This window comes from Malaclemys terrapin, chromosome 16 (assembly GCF_027887155.1).
Source record: "Malaclemys terrapin pileata isolate rMalTer1 chromosome 16, rMalTer1.hap1, whole genome shotgun sequence".
NCBI classification, from domain to species: Eukaryota; Metazoa; Chordata; order Testudines; family Emydidae; genus Malaclemys; species Malaclemys terrapin.
Window position 1 is genome coordinate 14318253 of NC_071520.1, and position 16726 is coordinate 14334978.

At 53.5% G+C, this 16726-nt stretch overlaps 1 protein-coding gene and 2 gene segments (V, D, J or C); all 3 read left to right on the forward strand.

The window, feature by feature from the left end:
- The window catches only part of LOC128824541 (immunoglobulin lambda variable 5-39-like), a 159733-nt gene that overhangs the window by 69498 nt on the left and 73509 nt on the right, over positions 1-16726 (forward strand).
- Positions 1-16726, forward strand: part of LOC128824543 (immunoglobulin lambda-1 light chain-like) — a 140950-nt gene that overhangs the window by 33641 nt on the left and 90583 nt on the right. The gene's annotated exons all lie outside the window — the stretch shown is intronic.
- LOC128824548 (immunoglobulin lambda variable 3-21-like) lies at positions 14105-14565 on the forward strand. The segment is given in 2 exon segments: positions 14105-14150; positions 14285-14565. Coding segments are annotated over 2 exon segments (327 nt in total).

Below are 16726 nucleotides of genomic sequence, written 5' to 3' on the forward strand. Positions count from 1 at the left end.
TGCTGTGGGTAGTGGTTCCCGTTGGAGCTGCAGCCCCCACCTGCCACCCCCTATTGCAGGCAGCAGCAGAAGGCATCTCAGCCATTCTCCCTGCTCACTGCAAGCTAGACCCTAGAGGAGAGCCCCTGCTGAGTGGGAGGTGAGGGAGGAATGCAGCGCCTTACTGTCTGCAGCCTGGCTGGAGGAGGAGGGAGGAGACGAGAAACCAATGTGACAGAGAGTTTTCCCCTTCCACCTGCTTTTATTAGCTCTGGATTTAAGCTGTGCAGCCAAATGGTTGTATTTGTTGTGTATATTAGTATTGGAGAGATCCCCTCATCCTGGGGGCAGAAAAGAACTGCCCCTGCCATGGTCAAACACACCCTCCCCCCAGCAACTGTGAGTGAAATTAACAAGGATGCCAGAAAGGGCTCCTAACCCTGGGGGCTGAACCACGCAGGGAACAGCTGAGAGTAAACTGTTCTTATGCAGGGGGCAGGCTTCTCCCTCCCTCAGCCAGTCTCCTTTTCTTACTGGCCCTCCATACCGGCCCCTACCTGCTTACTTTCACCTCTGGGTGGGTCACATGGTTGGTTACCTGAGGCCAGGGCAGTAGAGTTTGAACTGATGACCAGAGTGGCTAGAACAGGCATTGTGGGATACTGCCGAATACTTCTGGAGGCCAGTTACAGCGCATTGGGCGGCCACACTGGCGCCGCAGCGCTGCCGCGACAGCGCCATACACGCTATTCCTCTCGGGGACGTGGAGTACAGCGCTGCAAATGCCTTCCCAGTGTGGACGGGGAGGGAGTTACAGCGCTGGGGGCGGCTTTACAGTGCTGCAACTCGCAAGTGTAGCCAAGGCCTCTGTGTGAGCAACTTTTTAGGCTTGGAAGAAATGTTTGTGGTGTGTTGGTTATACAAGGCAAGAGGGAGCTGTGGGAGCTGCAGGAGAGTTTGCTGTCTGCCCAGGGCTCTGATCAGAGTCAATTCTTAGGGCAGAGTCGTTTCCTGGCCCCCTGGCAGTGGTGTTGGGCTGAGATTCCTGGGAGAAGGGCTTGCCGGGCTTCTCCATTCCAGAACCGGGATATGTGGAAATAAACTGAGCTACACTCCGAATATACCCAGACTCCACGTCACTGATTGACCCTCCACTGGGGAGCCGGCCAGCAAGGCCCAAACGTCTCCCCTGGCTCACAAAGGGCTGACACTGGTGTCAGAAAAGAGACACTGGTGTTACTAAAAGAGGCACCAATACAAACATCTACCGGGAGGGGGTGGCTTCCGTCCATTGGGCTGTGTCAATTCTCGTCAAGGCAGGTGCAACTGCCTAAGTGCTGGGGAAATCCCTTCCACAGACGTGAGCAGGCTGGTGACATGATGAGTCCAGAGAAGAACAAACCCCCTGACAAGGAACAATGTGAATGTTGGAAACAACTGTACACCGGTGTTCCCTGCACCTGTGAGACAGTCGGTAGGGGCCAGCGTTCCCATGAGCTCAGCATGTAGGGACTGAGCGCTTGTGAAACGCTGGAAGGACTGATCATAGTAACAGCAACACTGACCACCAGAGGGAGCTCTTCACCTATCCAGTCCTGGAGCTGGGCGCCTGGATTAGAGCAGCAGTGCACAGGTGTCAGGCTACAAACTGCTGGGATAGAGACATCTCTGGGCTTGGGGCTTTTCATACCCCAACAACTTTCCCCTTTCTAATGTGACCTGGAGGACACTGTGCTTTAGATTCTCAGACCCCAGCCACCCCACTCCCCTCTCTGCTCCCAGCGCCCCGGAGCAGGGGGCTCAGACTGGCAGTCTCGTTTGGAACGGCTGGAGGATCATGACAAGATCACCAAAACCCAGTGGCTGCTCTAACCCAGGAGAGGGAAGCTAAGGGGAGAGAAGCAGAAATTCTCTCCCTCTTATGCTGCCACATTCCCGTCCCGCTGCCCAGACCACGTCCTTCTGCAGGGAAAGCCACTAAAAGCCATCAGGAGCCGTGGCCTCACTCACCATGGGCCCCATTGCGCACAGTATCCTTAGCTGGTTCCTCAACATCTTTCAGTGCAGTTCCCGTGAGCAGTGTGCAGTGCAGAAGGGTTGCAGCTCCTCCCCCATCCCTTTCCAGCAGTACGTCCCTCAGCAGCACCTTCCAATAGCACCATAACTACCCAGCCGCACGTCCACCACCCAGCGGCAGCCATATTGTCCACTCCCAAACCCCATGCCTACACCACCCCCCAGGCAACAGTTGCTAATCCCAGAAGCCATCAGTCTACACCAGCCACACCTCTCAGGGACACCTGCACAACCTGCAAGTCCCAGCAGCTGTCCCAGCAAGGACATCTCTAAACAAGCCATAGTTTGTGGGTCAGGGTCATGACAAGAAACTCAGCTAGCTTTGCAATGCCAAGCAGACGACGTTGAAGACTCCTCGCTCCAGGGGGAGTGCTCTGAACGGTAACAGGTTGAGAGCAGACACAGCACTTTGAGAGCCCCTCACCTCTAAGATAAGCTTCATTTTTCCTTGCAAATGGAAAACAAAACAATTCTGGGGTCTGTCAGTAGCTTTTCTCTGAGGAGAGGGCAGTGCCAGCAGCAACCAGTGAGCAGGGAGCAGATTTGCATGAAGGGGCCGTTCTCCAGCGCTGCGGGTTTAAGAGAGAATCGGAGGGTTCCAGCCACAGACCTGTTTGCCTCAGGAAGCCGAGCTCATCTGGATTCCCACCATGGCCTGGGCCCCTCTGCTCCTCGCGCTGCTCACTTACTGCTCAGGTGCGACGAGTCTGGGGGTAGTGGGAGGCTTATCTCAGTCTTTCAATCAAAGGGGGTATTTCATTTTAGAGCCATTTCTCCCATGGGTTCCCCAGGCTGCTGGCCCAGAGCTTTAATCATCATGATTTTATCCCCATGTTTTCTCCTCCTGTTGCAGGTTCTCTTGCCCAGTACGTGCTGACTCAACCGCCCTCAGTGTCTGTATCTCTAGGACAAAATGCTCAAATCACCTGCACAGGAGAAAAAGTTGACAAACAGTATGTGAGCTGGTATCAGCAGAAACCTGGCCATGCCCCCGTACTCGTTATATACAAGGATAGTGAGAGACCCTCTGGAATCCCTGTGCGATTCTCTGGGGCCAGCTCCGGTAAAACAGCCACATTAACCATCACTGGAGTCCAGGCACAGGACGAGGCTGATTATTACTGTCAGCACTGGCACAAAGACAGTAGCACTACTCACAGTGACACAGCCAGATGGGGAAGTGAGACACAAACTGCCCGTTGACACGGGGGATCATTTATCCTCATTCTTTCTGTGACAGCGTGAGGGGCCATTTCTGAGCTGAGAATGGAGGCTTCTTATTTCGTCTGCCCACAAACCCTTCTTGGCAGCCTGGGCTCACAGTTTGTCTCCGTAGTAACCCCTGCGGTGGGAAAGGACTGAGCCCTCCCTCCCCTGGCACAGGCTCCAGGCTCTGCACTCTAGTGGGTTGAGAGGCCCTTTCTGAGCATTGGAAAGTCCCCCAGCAGCAGGGCCGTTTCTAGCGTTTTTGCCGCCCCAAGCAGGAAAAAAAAAAAAGCCGTGATCGCAAGCGGCGGCAGCTCTACCGCCGCTTCATTCTACGGTGGCAATTTTCGGCAGGTCCTTCGCTCCGACAGGGAGTGATGGCCCTGCTGCCAAATGGCCGGACGTGCCGCCCCCCTCTTCATTGGCCGGTACCCCAGGCACCTGCTTGCTAGGCTGGTGCCTGGAGCCGGCCCTGCCCAGCAGACAGCTCTCGCATGGGTGGCTGCTGTCCCGGCCAAGCCGGCATTGCTACTGAGAACCCCAGGGGTCCTGAGGAAAGGGCGAGGAGGTGGCCAGGTTACTCAATAGCCCACCAGCTGCTCGTCTTCTGAATCGAATCCTCAGGGGAGTGGGGTAAACACGGCAGTGATGCCGTTACCAAGTGTCCAGAGGGTCGTCAATATGCACCTGCCATACTGGAGTTGTGCAGAGCAGGGATCGAGCGCTTCAGGGGGGATCTCACCCCCGAAAGAGGGTTTGCTGAGAGTCCCCATTGGGTGCAGCCCGGGGCATCGAAAGGCAAAGTAAATTCCACGTAACTAGAGCTGCTCCAAACGTTTCAGACAAATAATTTATTCAGCAAAAGCTGCAGTTTCCGTCCAACCGAAGCGACGCACAAATTGGACCCGGCTGGTTTTGGCCAGTCACAAACTGGCCAGAGGTTTGGCTGGTGCTGCTCTTACTGTTCCTGACACTCCCCCCCACGCTTCGATTACCCAGTGGGGAGGACGCTCACCTAGACCATGGGCAGCCCACATTCAGCTCCCCGCTCTGGAACCGTTCCAAGCCGGACTTTTACAACACTCCAAAACATGTAAAACATTTCAGATTCGATTTGAGCTGAACTGAATTTTTTTCCCGGCAACAGCCACAGAACCATAAACTCAGTTATTTGCCCAGCTCTCTTCATAACCTTAATCATATGGGTTGTGCTTGGTGGTCTGACTTAGCCTTCAGGAAGACCACCAATGTCTTGAAACAACCAGTGTGGACACGGGCCTGAACTGGGACAATGGAAGTGAACCAACACTGACCGGCGACCCTGATCCTTGGGGGAGTTCAGATCTAGAGATAAATTGGATGGCTCAGGCCTGACGCTTAACAGGAGCATAATCAGCAAGGAGCTGGCACTCCAGAGCCCTGCCATTGGCAGCAGGGTGTGAACGGGGCAGCAGATTAAATACACATTGATGTTACTGCTGAAGCCAATTCACAAACGGTGTCACTAGTAGCTGGGAATGGACAGGGAGGGGTTGATAAATTTCTACCATATTTTTTTCCGGGTTCCCGCTCACAGCCGCCATCAGTATCAGTGTCCCCAGGCAACACCATGAAACTCTCCTGCACCATGAGCAGTGGGACAAGAATCAGTGGCTATGGTGTGTTCTGGTACCAGCAGAAACCTGGAAATTCTCCACGATACCTGCTGTATTACAATTCAGAGTCCGACAAGGGTCAGGGCTCTGGGGTCCCTGCTCCCTTCTCCGGTTCCAAAGACACATCCAGTAACACCGGCTATTTGACCATCTCCGGGGCACTGGTGGAGGATGAGGCTAATTATTACTGTGCTGTGTGGCACAGCAGTGACTGTTACAGTGGCTGGGGGGAACCATCTTCTGTGGTGGGGGGAACAAAAACGCACAAGCTGCAGTGTTTGGTTTCTGTCTGTAAGGCATCACACAACAGTTATTCTTCACAGTGAAGGTCATTTCCCCACTCTCAGCTGTTGCCCAGAGCTTCCCTAGTCTTCCCTGTTCTCTCATCACACTCTCTCTGCTGGGGTCCAGGTGGACACCGCTAAGAACAGAAGAACGGCTATCCTGGATCAGACCAATGGTCCATCTACCCAAGTAGCCTGTCTTCCAACAGTGGCCGGTGCCAGAAACTTCAGACGGAATGAACAGAACAAAGCAATTACTGAGTGATCCATCCCCTCTCGTCCAGTTCTACCATCTAGTAGTCAGAGGTTTAGGGACATCCAGCGCATGGGGTTGCATCCATCACCCTCTTGACTAATAGCCACTAAGGGACCTATCGTCCATGAATTTACCTAGTTCTTTTTCCAAACCCGGTTATTCTTTTGGCCTTCACAACATCCCCTGGCAACGAATTCACAGGCTGACTGTGCATTGTGTGAAGAAGTACTCGCTTAGGTTTCTTTTAAACCTCCTGCCTATTAATTTCATTGGGTGACCCCTGGTTCTATTGTTATGGGACAGGGTAAATAACACCTCCTTATTAACTTTCTCCACACCAATCATGATTTTATGGACCTAGATCATATCCCCCATCTCTTTTCCAAGATGAACACTCCCAGTCTTTTTAATCTCTCCTCAGATGGAAGCTGATCCATACCTCGAACCATTTTTGTTGCTCCTCTTTATACCTGATCCATATCGGGCTACAGCTCCCAGGTGTCAAGAGTTCCAAACAGAAGCAGTGGAACTTCCGAAAGGCCGACTGGGTAAAACACCAGGAAGCGCTGGAGAAGAGTGTGGTGACACCACCAGCCTGGCATCTCTCGGTAAATGAGACCTACTGTCGCTTCTGTGGTGCTATCTACAAAGCAGCCTGCAGAGCCATCCCACGCGGTTGCTGCCCGTTCTACATCCCCTGTCTCGACGAGGAAAGCGCTGCCTTGCTCGAGCAGTAGGAAGCATCTGGTCACCCAGGCGTCACAGACTATCTGATCGAATCATTGGACACTGCTCACCGAGTCAGATGGGAGGAGACAACCGAGAGGATGAACTTTTCCCGCTCCAGCCACAAGTGTTGGAGTCAGCGCCGACGCCTTGGAGCAGCACAGCAACCACCTCCACTCTGCCAACCCTCAGTGACACCCAACCACGTAGCCGGAACCTACTGAAAGTGGCCAGAGCACCTTTGGAGAAACAGGTGCGAAGACAAGTGAGGAACGAATGGCGTATGTTTAAACATGTACACCAGATCAGAAGCTGCCCAGAACCATTCACCGTAACAGAACTGGAACAGACACTGGGTAGCATCAAGTGTGGAACAGCTGTGGGCTATGACACCATATCTCCAGAATTCCTGAAAAACCTTGGCCCCCAACTTTGGCTTGTGAAATTCTTCACCAGGGTCATCAGTGAAGAGAGGCTACTGAAGACATGGTGCACCGCAAAAGTCATTGGCCTCCTAAAGCCTGAAAAGGACCCAAGTCAAGCATCAAGCTATCGTCCCAGATGGTTACTGTCGGTGTGCTTCAAGTCACTGGAGCGCTTGGTCCTACAGTGCATATTATCCAATGTGAAGAGAATTTTGAGCCCTGACCTAGCTGGCTTTCACCAAGGCCGTAGCACATGCGACCAAGTACTCACGCTGACCACATCTGTTGAAAATGGCTTGAGAGAAAACAGACGCTGTTTTCATTGACCTAACAGTGGCATACGATACGGCATGGCACACTGGCCTGCTTGTGAAGGTATCACGGGTCCTGCTACATTGGCTCTCAGGCGTCCTTGCACTGTTCCTCTGCGTTAGGCAGTTCAGAGTCCATATGACGGAGATGACGAGTGCTTGGAGGTGAGAGAGCAATGGGTTACCCCAGGGTTCTGTGCTTTTGCCAACCCTGTTCAATCTTTACATCAATGTCCTGCCAACAACGGAGTCACAAAAGTTTATTTACGCAGATGACATCTGTTGCGGTACCCGGACGTTTCATGAGCTCCATGCCACCTTAAACCAGGACATGATAAAATTAGCTGACTACTGTAAGACTTGGTGCCTCCCGCCAAGCACCATAAAAACAATCTCCAGTTTGTTCCATCTTCCTCACGCCAGCGCAACCCAAGAAGTGAATGTTTATCTGAATGGTCAGAAGGTGAAGCATGAAGTAGAACTGATCTATCTAGGTGTGACCTTAGACCACACACTGAGTTACCATGCCTACCTGAAGAAGACAGCAGCTAAAGTTAAGACGCGCAACAATCTTCTTAGCAAATTGGCAGGTTTGTCATGGGGTACTCATGCTCCAACCAGTCCCTCATCACCGACCCCCACAATCTGCCTGCCTGGTTTTACCTTCCCCGTTGACAGAGACTGGACCGGGCAAGGTCTCTGTTCAGCCAACCAGCATTGCTGGGGCCTTCGTCACAGCCCTTTGTGAAGCTGTGGCGCGACACAGACGATGACGCATGTTGTCGATAAATGCCGCTGACTAAGTTCAGCAGTGGCCTAAAAGAACTGCATCACGCCACTGAAGATGCATTGCTTGGCTAGACGACTATGCACACGCTAAATAAATACCTTTTCCAATTCTAATATGTCTTTTGGAGATGGGGTGACCAGAACTGCACACAATATTTAAGGTGTGGGCGTACCATGGATTTATATAGTGTCATTGTGATATTTTCAGTCTATCCCTTTCCTTATGATTCGGAACACCGTTAGCCTTTTTGACTGCAGCTGCACATTGAGGAGATGTTTTCAGAGAACTCTCCACAGTGACTCCAAGAGCTCTCTCTTGAGTCATAACAGATAATGGTGACCCCATCATTTTGTCTGTATCGGTTGGATTATGTTTTCCAAAAGGCATTACTTAGCATTTCTCAGTATTAAATGTCATCTGCCATTTTGTTGCCCAGTCACCCAGTTTTCTGAGAGCCCTTTGTAACTGTTCGTAATCAGCTTTGGACTAAATTAGCTTGAGTAGTTTTGTATCATCTGCAAACTTTGACACCTCACTGATAACCCCTTTTCCAGACCAATTATGAATATGTTGAACAGCACTGGTCCCAGGACAGATCCTTGGGGACATCGCTATTTGTCTCTCTCCACTCTGAAAACTGATAATTTATTCCTACTCTTTCTTTCCTATCTTTTAAGCAGTTACCAATACATGAGAGGACCTTCCCTCGTATCTCATGATTTACTTTGCTTAAGAGCCTTTGGGGTGAGCCCTTATCAAAGGCTTTCTGAAAATCCAAGTACACCTCTACCCTGATATAATGCGACCCAATATAACACTCATTCAGATATAACGCAGTAAAGCAGTGCTCCGGGAGGGGGGCAGGGCTGCGCGCTCCAGCATATCAAAGCAAGTTCGATATAACGCGGTTTCACCTATAATGCAGTATGATTTTTTGGCTCCCAAGGACAGCGTTATATCGGGATAGTGGTGTACATTATATACATTTTATCCACTGGATCACCCTTGTCCACGTGCTTGTTGACACTCTCAGAGAATTGTAATAGATTGGTGAATTCTAATAGCTCTGCCCTTCCCCCTCCATGTTCTCTCTCTTTACTTGGGGAGGAGGGGAGGACAACTTTTCCCAGCTCACTCCATGGACCATGTGAACTGCTCAGTCCAGTTTCTCTCCTCCATTTCCTTGTGCAGGACGGGAACTCTCTACCGACTAAGGGTCTCCAGCCCCTGCAGCCTCAGGGCGGGCAGAGGAAGCTGCCATTCTGGTTACACCCTCCTGAGACATCCCTATTCAGGGCCCCAGAGATCTTGCCAAGGGCCTGCCTCCAAGAGGGGGAAGGGAGATCCTGAGATTTCCAATGTAAGACACGCCCATGGGCCAGGTGATGGAGCAGGGCTGTTTGCTTAAATATTCACAGGGAAGCATCAGCCTACCCAGGAATGACATTTTGACTGATGTACGTGGGAATGACAGAAATTCCACTCAGAACATACCTGGTAGGGCCATAGGCAGCGAGTTCCATACTCACGTGGTGCTCAGGCACCAGCAATATTCAGAGCCAGGGGCCCAGCTCTACCAAAATTTGGGGCCGCCCCCCCCCCCCACGAGTGTCCCATGGCCCCGACTTGCTGCCCCCTCCCCGCCCATCTTTCCCGAACCCTGGAGCAGAGTGTCTCTCTCTCTCTGTCTCCTCTAAACTGCTTCCCTGCAGCAACTGCTGCCGCAGAGTCCGAATGCCCCCTTCTCCACTGGCAGGGAAGACTGACTGAGCCTGCCCTTCCCTCTCAAACCCTTCCCTTTTCTGGCAGGACCCTCCAGCATCAAAGCCCGCCCCCTGCCGCCCACAGTCACTGCTCCTGTCCCATACTGGGCAAGGGGGCAGCCCCATCCCTCACCCCCAGTGAGGCTACAATCAGGGACAACAGCAGGGGAGTAGGCACACGCAGCACCCCCCGGCACCCAGCACGGGGAAGGTGAGGGAGATTCCTGGACCTGAGAGGGGCCCTAGGAACACATGCAGTGACAGTGGTGGGGGTGAGTGTGCTGCTGGGGGGACAGGAAAGGGGGGACTCCTCCCCCAGAGCTTGCTGCTGCCGGCAGGGAAAGGGCTGGGGGGAGTCCTCCTCTCTGGCCCCTGTCCCAGAGCAGCCTGCCTGCACCCCAAACTCATCCCCAGCTCTGCCCCACCCCAGAGCCCACACCCCCAGTCAGAGCTTTCACCACTGCACCCTCAACCCTCTGCCCGAGCCCTGAGCCCCTCCAGCACCCCAAACACCTCATCCCCAGTCCCAGCCAGAGCCATCATCCCCCCACAGTCCTACTCTCACCCTGAGCCCCTCCCATATCCCAACCCCCCCCATTGCCAGCCCCAGACAGAGTCCTCACCCCCTACACCCCTACTCTCACCCTGAGCCCCTCCCACACTCCAAACCCTTTCATCTGCAGCCACACCCCACACCTCTGCACCCCATCCCTCTGCACCCCTCCCATCTCCAAACTCCCTCCCAGACCCTGCACCCCAATCCCCTGCCCAGCCTAGGGCCTGAACCCCAGACCTCCTCCCTCACCCAAACTCCCTCCCAGAGCCTTGGGCAGGTGTGGGGGCAGAGTTTGGGCAGCGGCACGTTCTGGGCACCACCAAAATTTCTACAAACATGCCACCCCTGGGTAGGACTGCTCACCCTCCAGGCTTCTCCTGGAGTCTCCAGGTGTGACAAATGAAGGGGGTAGCTCCCTTTTATGGACACCCAGCCAGCCAGTTAGCTATAAAGTCCCTTGTGGTGTCTGTTCTCTGATTGCTTTACCTGTAAAGGGTTAAAAAAAAGTCCCCCAGGTAAAGGAAAGGGAGTGGGCACCTGACCAAAAGAGCCAATGGGAAGGCTAGAGCTTTTTAAATGGGGAAAAAAGCTTTCCCTTTGTCTCTCTGTTGTTCTCTCTTGGCTGAAGAGACAGGGGCAGCAGGAATGCTGTGTAAAGTTTGGACCAGGTATGAACAATCATCTTCCATCCCTAGAAGGATTCAGTGGGACGGGGAATGTTTAGATCGATGCAATGAGGTTTATTTCTTTATTTTGGCTTGTGGGGTTCCTCTGGGCTAAGTTCAGTTGTGGTTGTTTTTCATTTGTAATGTAAAGCTGGACCCCAGGGAGCCATTCCTGGCATTTAACCCCTTTTCAGTTGCTCTATAAAAATCTAGCAATAGCCTGATTTTCCAGGTGCGTTTCCTTTCCTCTTTTTGTAAATAAAATTTACCTTTTTGAAGAACCTGATTGGTTTTGTGTCTTAAAAGGTCTGTGTATATGTTTTTCAATTAGTTGATGGCAACATCTGGGTTTCCCTTTTATTTGTTTTCTTTCTCGGCTTCCCTGAGGGAGGGGTGGAAAAGCCGAGGCAGTTTTTTACTTGGGTGGTGGCAGCGTTTACCAAGCCACTGTCAGAGAAAAGCTGTAACCCTGGGAGTTTAATACAAGCCTGGAGTGGCTAGTATTAATTTTTAGAATCCTTGCGGGCCCCCATCTTCTGCACTCAAAGTGCCAGAGTGGGAATTCAGCCTTGACACCAGGAATTAAAGATTAATCTTTAATTAAAGATTATATTATGTGATGAAGCCTCCAGGAAAACAGACAACCAAAATTGGCGACCCTAATACCTGGAGTGCACATCACTGATCGACCCTCCACTGGAGAGCTGGCCCGCACGGCCCCGGCATCCGCTACCCCTCACACCCTCCGCCCCTGGGGTCAGAACAGAACATTAGTGTCATGGGAAGAGGCAACAATAGCAAACCAGCTAGGAGGAGGTGACTTCCCTATCTTGGGTTGGATTAGTCTTCATCTAGGCAGGTGCAATTTCTGAAATCCCTGGGTAATCCCTTCCAAAGGTGTGACCAGGCTGATGACATGGTCAGTGCTGCCAGCACAGAGAAGAACACCCTGAAAAGGAACAACATGAATGCTGGAAACAAGTGTACGTGATGTTCCCTGCAGCTGTGAGAGACAATGAGTAGGGGCCGCTTTGTGATAAGCTCAGCATGGAGAGTCTCTAGCTTTTGTGAAACCCCGGTCAGAATAATCTTAGTAACAGCAGCACTGACCACCAGGGGGTGATCTTCACCCTCCCAGTACTAGAGCTCAGAGACTGTACTAAGGCAGTGTAACGTGAGTCAGGCTACACACTGCTGGGCTAGAGAGATCTCTGGGCTTTGGGGCTTTTTATTCCCCAACAGCGCTCACATGATCTGGACAAGGGACCCTAGAGAACACCGCTTGGATTCCAACTTCCCAGCTGCCCCCTCTCTGCTCCCTGGTCTCTGGGGCAGAGGTTCTCTGACTGGCAGTCTTGCTTGGAGTGCTGGGAGGGTCACCAAAACCCAGTGGCTGCTGTAACCCAGAGGGGGCAAGTGTTCCCCTCGCCCTGCCCACACCGTCCTGCTGCAGGGAAGTACCACTAAGAGGGGAGCAGTCAAGCCGGTGCTGTGATCCCAACGGCCCCCATTGTTCACAGTGGTCATTAGCTGGTTCCTCGCTGTCTTTCAGTGGGGCTCCCCTCCAGGAGTGTGCAGTGCAGAAGGGTCTCAGCCCCACCCTTCCCAGCAGAGCCTCACCTAGCAGCATGCTCCAATAGCCCCCCACAGCCACCCAGCAGCACCATCCCGGTCATTCCCAACCCCAGTCAAGCACAACTCCAGAGCCCAGGCAGCAGCCACTCACTCCACAAGCCATCAGTCTGCAGCAGCCACATCTCCCAGTGACACCTAAACAACCAGCAGCCGACACATCCAACACACAGCCCCAAACCAGCCAGGGTTTCTTGCAGCCATAAACATTGTGGGTCAGGGTCATGGCAAGAAACCCAGCTAGGTTTGCAATGCCGAGTGGGGAATGTGTGAGACTCCTCGCTCCGGGGGAGTGCTCTGAACGGTAACAGTCTGAGCAGAGACAGCACTTTGGGAGTCCCTCACCCCCAAGATGAGCTTCATTTTTCCTTGTTACCGGAAAACAAAACAATTCTTGTGTCTCTCTGCAGTTGTCTCTGAGGGCCCTGATCAGCCTGGTAACTGGTTAGTGTGGAGAAGAACATCCTTAATGGAAGAGGGTGAATGCTGGAAGGGACTGGCTAGCTTCAGCCCTGGAGAGTCAGGGATGTGAGCATGGCAAGTGTGACTCTGGCCACTAGGGGGCAATATTAATCTGTGGGAGCCGACCCCACTGCAGGGAGTGGCTGTGAGGGCTGGTGTGCACCAGCCCTGGATGTTGGGTGAGGTGCGTGTGCCACACGCTCAGAGTCAGGGGCTGTCAGCGCCCAGCAGCAGACCCCTCCGGCTCCAGCCCACAAACACTCACACTCTGCGGAATAACAAAGGACGCTATGCGAGGGCTGCCAGGAATAAACGGGGCCATCACACTTGGCACGATGGCTGAAAGTCACAAAGAAAAGACGAACCAGCAGGTCCTCACTCATTCCCATGGGGCGGCCGAGCCAGACCTGAGCAGGACTGTGACCCACTCACTAGGGACCAGGCAGGGCCGGCACAACCCATTAGGTGCTACAATTTGGGGAACGGCAACCGCGGTGGTATTTCGGCGGAGTGCTGGGAGGGTCGCCTTCCGCCGCCTCTGTGGGGGGTGGTATTTCAGGGCGGGACCTTCCGCTGTCTAGGGCATCAGAAAAGCTGGCAACGCTCCTGGGGCCAGGTTCCAGTTCCCAGAGTGAGGAGCCAGGCCCAGCCAGCCGCGTGGAATAGGGATAGTTCTGCGAACCCGGGGATTGATGTACGGTCTGCGAATATCAACTGCCCTCATGCAGCCCCCACTCCCTAACCAGCCCAATTCCAGTCCCCATCCAACAGCACCCACCCATCCAGCTCCCCCTCTGTAAGCAGCCCTCACACCAGCCCCAATCCAACAGCACCCACCCATCTAGCACCCCAGAAATGATCACCCCAAAACGGGCCAGCATTTCTTCCTGCAATGACCAAAAATGGTGGCATGACTCTGAAAATAATTGTGGCCTGGGGGCATGAGAAGAAACCACAGTTTACTTTGAGGTCCCAGGCAGTTAAAATTGGAGACTTCTGGGGAGAGGGGTCTGCACTTGACTTTCTGAGCAGACGAAACCCATTGGGAGCTCCCCACCCCTGGGACGAGCTAGACATTTTCCTTGCCAATGAAAAGCAAAGCAGTACTTTCCTACACAGGTGTCTGAGGGGATTTATACAGAGAGACTATCCCCTGGGTTCCTGTGCTTTTGGGGAGTGAAAGGCAGCACCAGCCAGTGAGCAGGGAGCTGATTTGCATGAAGGGGCCGTTCTCCAGCTCTGGGGGGTTAAGAGAGAATCGGAGGGTCCCAGCCACAGACCTGTTTGCCTCAGGAAGCCGAGCTCGTCTGGATCCACCATGGCCTGGGCCCCTCTGCTCCTCGCGCTGCTCACGTACTGCTCGGGTATTATAAGCGGGAGAGTTTTTCTCCATCTCTTTATTCAGGGGATTTTCTCTTCCTCAGGTTCCTGCACGGCCTGTGGTGTGTTAGCTCTTCAGATATTGATTTTATCCCCATGTTTTCTCCTCCTGTCTCAGGTTCTCTCGCCCAGTACGTGCTGACTCAGCCGCCTTCAGTGTCTGTGTCTCCAGAGCAAAATGCTCAACTGACCTGTTCAGGAAACAACATTGGTAGCAAGAGTGTGCACTGGTACCAACAGAAACCTGGCAGTGCCCCCGTACTCGTTATACATAGTGATAGCAGCAGACCCTCCGGAATCCCTGATCAATTCTCTGGGGCCAACTCCGGTAACACGGCCACGTTAACCATCACTGGAGTCCAGGCGCAGGACGAGGCTGATTATTACTGTCAGGTGTAGGATGGTAGTGCTGCTCACAGTGACACAGCCAGATGGGGAAGTGAGACACAAACCTCTAGTCATCAAAGGGAAACGTTTAATAGCATTCGTCCTGTGACAACCAGAGGGGCCATTTCAGAGGTGGGGCAGCAGGTATCATATTTAATCTGCCCAGAAATCCTTCCAGGCAGAACCTGGGACCACATTGCGTCTCCCTCATAACCCTTGTGAACAATCTCACCCAATGCGCAGAGCTCTAAAGGACAATTCAGAGAGCGATGGGATCTCGTCCCCATTTCTGTGAAAGGGACAAACTGGACTTGTACCCAGTGCCTGGCTCCGTGTCAGTTCCCTCATCTCACCTCTTCTTTGATACCGCCAGGAATGAGGACGCCCCTCACCTGGTAACAGTCCAAGGCTGGACACTGTTCTCCAAACTTCTACTGCCAAAGTCAGACACGTTCTCTTCTCCTCAAAGCTTTGTCTAGACATTGACACACAAACACACTTCCCCGCAGTGGGAACGGGGGATGGACCCTGGCACTGGAGAAGATCACTTGAGTGTCAGGCTCCTGGAGCCGGCAGCCAGAGCTCACTTTTCCCCACTCTCCGTCCCCACGGGCCTTGGGGGCATCTGTGTCCTGCACCCAGGGGAACCCCCAGACCCCTCCCAGCCTCCTGAGATCCTGCACAACAGCCTGCCCGCGAGCCGGGGCCGAGGCCTGTGACAAGCCCCACGTGGCACCAGCAGGAAGGAGTCTCTGAGTAACGGGAACGTTAAAGAGCTGATTTCTGAGGTGAAACGCACAGGAGCAGGAGGACTCTGACTGCACAGAGCTGCGCTAAACTCTCAGAGCGCTGAGCGAGGGCGACGGTTAGTTAGCGCAGCCCTGACACCAGGGGGAGGGAGGCAGTGTGAATGCACTGGGCTGGGTTCACTGCTCCCGGCTTAAAACAAGAAATCCCAGAATGCACCTCTGCTGCTTCCATCTGCTTCCATCACTGTCCAGTCAGTGCAGGAGCTGGGACTAGAACTGCAGAGTTCCCGGCTCCAAGTCCTGTCCCCGGAGCGCTGCCTCTCACCCCTCCTGCTGGGGCAGGCTCAGTGCTGCTGCTGGTGGGTACCTGCCTGGCTCTGCTCCCTGGTGGGGCCATTCTGGGATGGAGATCGAATGTGATTAACAACAACTTCACAATAACTTATGCAAACCTCTTTATTCAGCCCCAAACTGAAGGCTGCTGCTTTCCTGCACGACATACACCCCACGGCAACCACTGACACCCCACAGACCTGCCCTGCCTGCCCAGCAATGCAGATAGCCCAGAGCTGAGCCAAGGGATCAGCAGAGATTGAAACCAGGCCGAAATGAACACTTGAGACAGATGGGAGTTACTTAATTGTTCGCCTCCAGGCACAGCTCAGTATTCAGAACAGCCAAGGGTCATTTGTAGTGGTGTCTGTGCAGGTTTCACATGAAGCTGGGGTGCTGCCCACACGCAGTCCCGTGCTGGGGTGGGTAAGGGCTGAGTCTTCCCTCCCATGGCACAGGCTCCGCCGCTGTGCAGACAGGGCTCTGTGCTCCTGTGAGTTGAGAGGCCCATTCTGCTCCCAGAGGAGCATTGGAAAGTCCCCCAGCAGACAGTTCTCGTGTGGGCTCCTGCCCCGGCCAGCAGGCATTGGTACTGCGAACCCCAGGCGGCCTGAGGAAAGGGAGAGGGGACACACCCCTGCCTCTCAGGAGGGTGGCCAGGTTCCTCAGCAGCCCATTAGTTGCTCTACTTCTGAATCAAATCCACAGGGGAGTGGGGTGAAAACGGCAGTGATGCCATTACCAACTCTCCTGAGGGTTGTCACCAGGCACCTGCCGTACTGGACTGTGCAGAGCAGGGATCATATGGCTCCATCCAAGTGGGATCTCATCCCCGAAAGAGGGTTTGTTGGGAGGCCCCATTGGGTGCAGCCTGGGGCATCGAAAGACACAGACGCTCTCCCAGGATATTGTTATTACATCTGAACTCTGTGAAGATTTACGGTTCCTCGGCGCTCTCAGTGTAGGGGCTCTAAGGTGGTGACAGTCAATTTCTACTCTGTCTGGCAATGTTCAAAAGCGCAGGGTAAAGCGCCGTGCAGGAGACCGGGGTGGTTCTGCCTCCCTGCCCCTTCCCCTGGCAGTGGGTCTGT